General features: G+C 37.6%; 2 protein-coding genes across 3 annotated transcripts; one reads left to right on the top strand and one right to left on the bottom strand.

The window, feature by feature from the left end:
- The first annotated feature begins 914 nt into the window (after positions 1-914).
- Positions 915-4747, top strand: LOC111441846 (protein RETICULATA, chloroplastic-like). Of its 2 annotated transcripts, none has more exons than XM_023079000.1 (9): positions 915-1145; positions 1384-1982; positions 2051-2149; positions 2251-2471; positions 2558-2627; positions 2856-2935; positions 3044-3108; positions 4073-4590; positions 4690-4747. In XM_023079000.1, exons 2-8 carry the CDS (start codon positions 1422-1424, stop codon positions 4264-4266), a joined length of 1290 nt encoding a protein of 429 aa, XP_022934768.1. In that variant the 5' UTR covers positions 915-1145; positions 1384-1421; the 3' UTR covers positions 4267-4590; positions 4690-4747. The 2 variants fall into 2 exon arrangements, with proteins under 2 accessions (XP_022934768.1, XP_022934769.1); XM_023079001.1 differs by having other exon boundaries at positions 1409-1982.
- A 639-nt stretch (positions 4748-5386) lies between these two features.
- LOC111441845 (BEL1-like homeodomain protein 9) lies at positions 5387-8423 on the bottom strand. Its single transcript, XM_023078997.1, has 4 exons — positions 7681-8423; positions 6553-6869; positions 6406-6466; positions 5387-6310 (listed from the first exon to the last, which is right to left on the bottom strand). Exons 1-4 carry the CDS (start codon positions 8251-8253, stop codon positions 5774-5776), a joined length of 1488 nt encoding a protein of 495 aa, XP_022934765.1. The 5' UTR covers positions 8254-8423; the 3' UTR covers positions 5387-5773.
- Positions 8424-9065: the final 642 nt, after the last annotated feature.

Genomic DNA, 9065 nt, shown 5'->3' on the forward strand with positions numbered 1-9065 from the left:
TTTTTTTTTTTTTTTTTTTTTTTTTTTTTTTTTTTTTTTTTTTTTTTTTTTTTTTTTTTTTTTTTTTTTAATAACGGTTTGAATTTATTTTTATTCAAAAGTTAGCTTGATGCCCTACTTTTCTTGTTTTCTAAGAATTAAGTTTAAAAAAAATTAAGAAGAATTATGAACTTCCTTTAAATAGATTTAAAACTAAAATTAGAGATAGAAATGTCAATTTTACTTGTAGGGCCGAGAACCCAATCTCGATCAAGATGGAAATTTTCTGTTTAGATAGGAATGAAAAAGAAAGTCGAGAACATTTTTTAGACGGGACTATATTCCATATTCTCACCCTGTTTTATATGAGTATATTTTGAAGGCATATATTTAAAAAATTAGTTAATTTTGAGAGTTTAATTATAATATTTAAAAAAATGGTTAGTTATAATATTAAATTTTGAATTTTTTTAGCATTTTTTAATAAAAGAAACTATATTAAAAAAATTAAAAATAACATAATAAACACTAAAAAGACAAAGGCGTGGAAAATCTCATTTGTGAATCCAAAGGCGTGTGATGGGTTTCCATTCTTTTTTTTTCTTTTTTTCTTTTTTGATTGGCTTTTCAATTGCTCCAAAGGAGAAACTAAATTGTATATTTGAAGAGAAAGAGAGAAAGAAGAAGAAAAAGGCGGAATTGAGGCTTCGATTCAACCGTGGCAACTTGGCATCTTTCGTGGCCATCCCGCTGGCATATTGGCTCTGTGCTGCCTCCCACTTCGCTACTTCGCTCTCTCCAATGTCTCATTCAATTATCTTTTTTTTCCTTACACAATTTAGTATTCAATAATTATTGTAGTTTTGAGCTCAAATTTCAGCTGAATTGAATTATATAAACCTCACAAATATATATATATATATATTATATATATATGGCTCCGTTGCCATGCGGGGGACCGCTGGTTTGTTGCCACTGCTACTCAACGAACTTATAGCGCCACTGTCGACTTAAAAAGAGAGGCACAGGAAAACCAACATATATGGTATAACCTCTTCATAACTTCTGCCGCTTTGCTCCTCCGCCGCCTCCAATATACCTTATTCCCTGCCTACATCTGCATACCGCCGACTTCCTTAATCGAATTTGTTATCGCTCCCGCAGAGGTATACTCATTCCCCGGCATAACTTATAGATTCTGTATCTTTGTTTTCCTGTTGAAGTTCTTCGCTTGTTAATCGGAAGAACAACGATAATATGACTGTCTAATCCTGCTTTCTACAGCGTGATGCCTAAAACAACTTCTTATGTTGTTGCATGTTGATTACAAGTTTAGGCGCGATTACATTCGTTAATCTGTTTTTTTTTTTTTTTTTTGTTGCCTTGTGGTTTTCTCTGGTGAAGTTGTAAATTTGTCAACAATTCGTAGTTGGATTCTCTACATGGCGGTATTTGGAACATCCTGTTCTGTGGATTTCGGGAATGAAGTAATTTTGGGGAAGATGTGGAGTCGGGGGGTGGCTTTTGGCTGCAGAGCCTTTAGAAATGTGGTGAAGGAGGTTGCTTATCCAGCATCGGCTAGAAAAAGTATTGGCAGATGCATCACTATAAAGAGGAAAAATAAATTCTCGGTAATGATGGATTTTTCTCAGTCGCATTTGGACTCAGACGCTCCTGCAGCTGCTATTCCTGTTTCGAAGGAAGAAGATGAGACCATTAGGGGAAAGGATTTTAGAATTTCGGAGATATCAAAAGTGGACAATGATAACGGTGGTAATGGAAATTATAATAACGGTGAAGGAGGTGGCCGCGGCGGTGGCGGGGGTAATGGCGATGACAATAAGGGAGACAAAGAAGAAGAGGAATTTGGTCCAATTATGAAATTTGATGAGGTGATGAAAGAGGTGGAATCAAGAGGGGTAAGTCTGCCTTCAGATATGTTGGAGGCAGCGAAGAGCAAGGGAATTCGCAAGCTGCTGCTGCTTAGATATTTGGAGATGCAGGTAAGAACTTATCTTCCCTAACATCTTTTGCCACTTCTGCTAAGCAATTTCCTTTTTGGTTATTGAAGGGTTTAGGTTGGCCTCTTGGCTTTTTGATGAAGTCTTGTGCTATGCTTCGAAACCGGATGCTGGCTGATCCATCATTTTTCTTCAAAGTTGGCGTCGAGGTCTATTACCTCATCCTCTTACCATATTTCACTATTTATAGTTTTGACATAACTCCCGATGTCATACACATTTTTTTAAATCACTGATTCAATATTTGCAGTTAGTTATTGATTCTTGCTGCGCTACTTTTGCGGAAGTTCAAAAGAGAGGCAAAGATTTCTGGACAGAATTTGAGCTTTATCTTGCTGATATTTTGGTGGGCGTGGGTGTTAACTTTGCTTTGGTTGCCCTTTTGGCACCTTATGCTCGTTTTGGGCAACCGTCTGTGTCAAAAGGTTTCCTTGGACGCACTCTTCGTGCTTGTGAAGCACTACCAAGCAGGTTTAGAAGCTGAGTTGTGTTGCTTGTAAGTTATCATCATTCCTTATGAAACCAATATGTTTAGAAGCCGTCTTCTTCATGTGTAGTGTTTTTGAAGCTGAACGACCAGGATGTAGATTTTCTGTACAACAAAGAATTCTTACATTTTTCTATAAGGTGAGGGTTATAAGATACTTTTACCCAAACTTATTTTTATCTCTTAGTGTGAGATCCCACATCGGTTGGAGATGAGAATGAAGCATTCCTTGTAAGAGTGTAGAAACTTCTCCCTTGCAAACGTGAGAGGCTGACAACGATATATAACAAGTCAAAGCGGACAATATCTGCTAGCTGTGGGCTAAAACTCTTATACTTGAGAACTTATTTTTATGCTTATTGCTTTAGGGACTCATGTATGGTGCAATAGGATTTGGATGTGGTATAATCGGCCAAGGCATTGCAAATTTAATAATGATCTCAAAAAGGTTATATCTATTCCACGAATTTTGCTCTCGCACATTTCGTTTACAACGTTGATTGTTGTTGTTTCTTTTTTTATGTGATCCTTACCCATTTCTTTTGGCATACATCAGGAGCATAAAGAAATCTGAAGATGAAGTACCAGTTCCACCTCTCTTAAAGAGCGCGGCTCTTTGGGGTACTTCTCGCTTGTTTATATTATTTCAATTTTATTTGATCGATTTTCCCTGGGTCATGTGAATGTTGCTACTTTGCTTATTGCTTTACTCTCACTAGATAATGGCTGTGTATGTCTACAATGAAGTATATGTTGCATGTTTATTATTTGTTTTTCTTGCATTCCAGACATTTGTGATGCTTGTGCTTGCTGCTTCTTTCAGACAGTAGAACTTATCTGATATTCTGATTTGATCAAATGCACTATGCTTGGGTTGATAAGTTTACCACCACACTCGATCAACTTGATCAGGATTTACTTTGTAATTTGTTCATCAATTTCCCAATACAGATAGATTCTATTTACGTTGAGATATCAGTTTGATATGTTGTTGGATTCATGAGCTTGTGAAAGATTAAATGGTTACCTTATTTCACTTGATATACTTACTAAACAGAGAAGTTACTCTCTAGCCTGTGGCATTGTGTGATACCTAGAACAAAAAAATGATCATTCGAAAGATCTCGAGTGCAAGCGAAGACGCTTGGTCCCAAAAGAGGTGGATTTTGAGATCCCACATCAATTAGAGAGGGAAACGAGTGCCAGCGAGGACACTGAGCCCCGAAGGGGGTAGATTGTGAAATCTCACGTCGGTTGGAGAGGGGAACAGTGTGAAAACCTCTCCATACTAGATTTGTTTTAAAACGTTGAGAGGAAGCCCAGAAGGAAAAGAAAGGAAAAGCCTAAAGTGGGCTGTTACACTCTTGCAGTGTTATTTGATTTTCTTTTGCCTGCTAGTTATCCTGTTAAGAACCACTCTATAATGATCAGGCCAATTGCCTTGGGAGTTTTGAGATTGTTTTTCATTTGGAGTTCTCTTCTCTATAACTATGTTTTCTTGTACCCGAACTCTTCATTATTGGTATTTTTTGTTTCTGTTTCTTCTCACTAAAATATGTTTTCTTTGTTACGGCCAAACTTGCAGGAGTTTTTCTTGCAGTATCTTCAAACACGCGTTACCAGATCATCAATGGACTGGAACGCGTAGTGGAATCATCAGCATTAGCAAAGTATATTCCAACAGTTGCTTTGGCTTTCACGGTAGGTATTCGATTTGGCAATAACGTGTACGCTGGAATGCAATTTATCGACTGGGCTAGATGGAGTGGAGTCCAGTAACACCATCTATACAACTTTGAGATATCATTTCTATCTCCTAGGACTCCACAAAAGTGCTCATAGCAAAACAAAAGGTCATCATCCTCTTAACTTAAGCTTCGACATTTACTGTAATATCTAGACAAGGAAAACGGGTCCTTTTGTTGCAATAATAGATTGAAAAGATTCATTTTTGTTACCCGTAAAAGTTATAGGCACCCTTTTATGATATAAAGAAGATATGCCTCATAATTCAATGAAGTTCTGTTCGCCAGAAAAGCACACTAACCTTGCAGGAGAATTGATAATCTGATTGCGAAATCCAGCATTGTTGGAAGGGAAGAGGTAATCTGCAACCCGAGGCCTAGAAAAGGAGACCTTTTTTTCTTTTTTTTTTTAAATTTATTATTATTATAAATTTGATTACTCTGATCTAAACCTCAGGATGCAGATTACCTGATCCTTACCCAATAAAAATTATAAAATCAAAGCTCACTCTGCAGAAAAGAAGAAAAAATAGCAGAGAGTAGAGAGTTTTTTGACTGAGGAAGAAGCTTTGGATTTAGATGGAGCTGAAGTTCATGAGGTAAATCCATCCGTATTTATAATGGGTTTCAAAATTCATTTTATTTCTTTTATAAGGAAAAGGTGAATAAAACAAAGGAGAAACACATGATAAGGTGCTCTACTAGAATCATGTTGTTCTTCGTTTGACCACTTTTTTTTATTTTAAAAAAAAAAAAAAAAAGATCCTGTAGGATAAGAGATCTTACCCTATTTATCAATAAAAGATTGCCCTACATTTTTCTTCCCTGTTTTCACCCAGTTTTAAGTTAATGTTATCTTACTCATCTTCCCATTCAACTACAATTCCTCATGTGATTATGATTTGTATACATAGCTCATCTTATAATTTTCCAGTTTAATTCCAATACAAATAAATTTTGTATCCAAAAAAGTAACCTAATTGATTGGGTTGTATAGAGATTAAAATCGATTTGTGGTTCTTAATACTCCACATAGAAGATCAGAGATTCCCCATATCTCCACTGGAAATCTAGGCCCACTATCCTTTAAAGAGAGAAAAAGAAAAGCCCAAAATACTTTTAGAAAAGAAAGAAAGTGAGCCCACTAGCCCAACAAACTTCGAAATCCCAATCATTCATTCACACATACATACATACATACATACATACATCCCAAACGGCAAATTAGGGTTAAATTTCGAACAACGATTATTCTCTAAAAATGCGTAAGAACACGCCACCTACATAGAGAACACTCTTCCTGTTCTGTCCTAAAGAAATTGTTACATAATGGCAAATAATGGCGTTTTGAGGTTTGAATTCTCATCTATCTTTTGTTTTATCTGGTAGGAATTGGGAGGTATGCCATTTGCTTATGCTCTTCTCTACTAGTTTTTACTCATCTAAACCCTATATATATATATCTTAATACAGCTTCACTGCCAAATAATATGGAACCTCTTGTCTTCCTAACATCATAACTTCAAACCCCACAATCAATTTCACCCTACAAAGTCATGTAACAGCTGCCCTCCAACAACATCTCTACCAAAATGTCCTCCCATTACATACCCATCACTACTGCCTTGAATTCCCAGCCCGAAACGTCGAGTCGCCGCAACGGGGAACCCAACAGGAAAGGGTTCTGAAAAGCCACCACCAATGCCGTTATTGTTGTTCTGGTGAAGACCAAGAGTTAGCGAAACTCCATTGTTGTTCCCCCCCATATTTGCATTTGAGCCTACATGGGGATGGCTCGAAACGTTGTAAGACACGTTCAAGGGCTCGTCGTGATTTCCCATTGGCACTTCGTGAGGTTTGTTTCGGGTACGTTTGGTAGGAGTATCTTGAATTTCTTGAGCGGATTTAGAGGGGTTATCGATGGCGAGCAAGTTGGTTGGATGGTGATCGTTTAGCCTGTTGGAGTCGCGATCATCTCTATGCAAATTCTTCTGTGTTTGTTTGGTTTCAAGCATGTATATTTCTTCAACCATTGGCTTCCAAAGCCTAACTCTTGCATTAATGAACCAGTTAGATACCTGTCTCACAGAAGAGAGGAGATTTATTGTGTTTTAGAGCAAAATAAATAAATAAATAAATAACGTGAAGTTTGAATTGACATTAGAAAGCGGACCTGACTACGAGACAGACCAGTCTGTTTTGCCAACATAAGCTTGTCTGTATCAGAAGGATAACTGTCCAAACAAAAAACCAAAACAATACCAATCAACACACTAAAAACCCAACACCACCATGCTTGGGGTTATAGTTAAGTACTTACGGATGCAAAAAATGTTCGAACAACCAAGCACGAAGAACGGTGACTGCTCGTTCGGGAAGCCCCCGTTGCGGTCGCCAAACAGGCTGATGGTCGAGAAATCCCGGGTTCTGACCGGATCTTTGACCGTAGTCACCACGAGTCTTCTTATTGAATTGAAGTTGGTCAAGAATTGCATTTTTCAAGCACTTGAAATGCTTGTACATCACTTTAATAGCCTGGTTTGCATAGGGCGCTGCATTCCCAAGGCCAGAGATGTACTCAAAAGATGTCATTACTTCCTGAACTTGTTGATAGTACTGCTTATATTTCCTGTAAATCTACACAATAACCCCAAAACAAATGCTAAGCTAATAATACTAAAAACATCACTCGTATGCATATAATTGGTCAACAAGTTATGAGAAGTAGAATAGTATAAATGAAAAACAGAGAATATATTTGTGGTGAAAATGGGTTTAATTGGTATAAATCTTTATGGAAATGGATTCGTTGGAGGACTTTGATTAAGCACATTATGCCCAAACTTGGTAAAAGTATCCTTAGAGCTATCAAGTTAGCGAGAGGCACTTTGGAAGGCCAATACTGATTTGTGCATATATTCCCTCTCGTCACCTTTTCTAAAAAGATGAGAGGATAAAACAATCTTTTAAATACACGAATCTAATGCATATTAACTAAAGCAGAGGACACACACAACAATCAATCTTAGGAATAATAATAAGGTTGCATGTTCCTCCCTTCCTTCCTTCAGTTTCACCTAATCAAAGGAATCTTTGTTTATGTTTCCCTTAATTCATGATGCCCATTCAACATGCACCCTGTTTATAATTTAAATTACAGTACTATTTAGAGTCCATGATTAAGAATATAATATAATAATGATGATGATAAACCAAACCCATTGAGAAAAAAAAAATCCAAGAAAGGGGGAAGTAATTAAAGTTGGTAACGTATTATTGTGATATGCAATAAGGAAGCATGGTAATTACGCATTAAACCCAAATGTCCCTATCTAATCTTAAAAAAAAGTAAAAGGGAAATTAGAATTAGAGCATAACAAATAAATGTTTTTTTAAAAAAAAAGGTTTAAATAGGAAATTAGTGAAGAAGAGAGTAAAGAAGTAGTACCTCATCGAGCATTGAGAGAAGGGTGGATTTGATAGGAGGGGCAGAATGAGAGGAAGCAAGGGGATGGTGGTCGAGAATTGGAGAGTCAGAGGAAGGGTCATCCATGAAAGCAGAGGGAGAAGGAGAAGGGGGAGAGTTGAGGGAGGAAGAGGAGGGGAAGGCGGGATGAAGGCCAACCACATCGCAAAGCTCCTCTAGCAACTGGTGGGCAGGCTTTAAAAACCTGGAGCCTTTTAAAATGGAAGCGTAGCCGGTGAAAGGGCCGAGAGGGAGGGCGGCGGGAATAGGGGCGGCGAGGAAGGGCTGAGAGGAGAGGGAGAGGGAGAGAGGCTCGGAGGTGAAGCAATGGTTTTGATGATGGATGTCGGGTAAGAGGGAGGATTGGATTTGGGGGTCGAAGAAAGGGTGGTGCTGGAATTGGAAACGATGGGTGGAGTCGGATGGGGGGGAGATTAAGGATGAAGGGTCGTCGTAGAAAGGGAGGAAAGTGGAACGGTGGTCGGAATGTTCCCGGAGCTTGTCGCGCCGGCTTTGTTGAGGGACATGGTCGAAGGATTCAATACCTTCAGCCATTAATTAAGGAAGCACACAAAAGAGAAGGGATTTGTGGGAGTGTTTGTTTAGGACACACAAATATAGACGACCTCTTTCTCTCTCTGTCTCTCTCTGTGTCTCAGCTGCACCCTTCGTCTCTTATCCCCCGCTTTAAAAGCAAACAAATAAAAATGAGATAAACTCATGAGTTTTTGTGGGTTTGAGGGGAGGGAGGAGCATAGGGTTTCGGGAAACCGGGGGGAGACCGGCTAATGCCGGTAATTAATGAAGTAACCTGCGTGGCAGATGTTTCTGACAGGGGGGTTTTGAGGTTTTTTGTCGTTTTATATTTATTTATTTATTTATTATTATTATTTTTGGAGGGTTATGGTGGGTTTTCCAATTTAATTATTTGGTTGGATGTCTATGAGAGGGTGGGTTTCGTGGGCCATCCCTTCTTCTTTCTTGCTTCCATTTACAACTATTTTCATTTTATTAACAACATAACATTTATTTGGATAATTACATAATTTGCTGTTTCATAATTAAAAACAATTAATAGTATGACCATTTCCTTTTCATTTCATTGAATTAAATTGAAGAAAATAAAATAATATAATATCGGAAGCGTCATTAATTTGGAGAAAGTTTGAAGACAGCGATGTGATAGCTTGACTGGAACTAAAACTCCATACTAAGAACCAGCATTAGCAAAAAAAATTAATTAATTAATAAAAATGGGTCCCACGAAAACTACTCTACAACTACCAGGAGGAGATTAGAAAAGTAATTAGAAATTAGTGATGAACTTGGAGATCAGAATTTAAAAAAAAAAAAAAAAAAAAAAAAAT

This window comes from Cucurbita moschata, unplaced genomic scaffold, assembly GCF_002738365.1.
Source record: "Cucurbita moschata cultivar Rifu unplaced genomic scaffold, Cmos_1.0 Cmo_Scf00004, whole genome shotgun sequence".
In the NCBI taxonomy this organism is placed as follows: Eukaryota; Viridiplantae; Streptophyta; class Magnoliopsida; order Cucurbitales; family Cucurbitaceae; genus Cucurbita; species Cucurbita moschata.

Coding starts and splice junctions, on each gene's coding strand:
- LOC111441846 (XM_023079000.1), top strand. CDS start 1,422: ATGGCGGTATTTGGAACATCCTGTTCTGTGGATTTCGGGAATGAAGTA. Junction 1,983..2,050: donor TTAGATATTTGGAGATGCAG/GTAAGAACTTAT, acceptor TGGTTATTGAAG/GGTTTAGGTTGGCCTCTTGG. Junction 2,936..3,043: donor TTAATAATGATCTCAAAAAG/GTTATATCTATT, acceptor GGCATACATCAG/GAGCATAAAGAAATCTGAAG.
- LOC111441845 (XM_023078997.1), bottom strand. CDS start 8,253: ATGGCTGAAGGTATTGAATCCTTCGACCATGTCCCTCAACAAAGCCGG. Junction 6,870..7,680: donor TTCTCTCAATGCTCGATGAG/GTACTACTTCTT, acceptor GTTATTGTGTAG/ATTTACAGGAAATATAAGCA. Junction 6,311..6,405: donor CTGGTCTGTCTCGTAGTCAG/GTCCGCTTTCTA, acceptor TCTGTGAGACAG/GTATCTAACTGGTTCATTAA.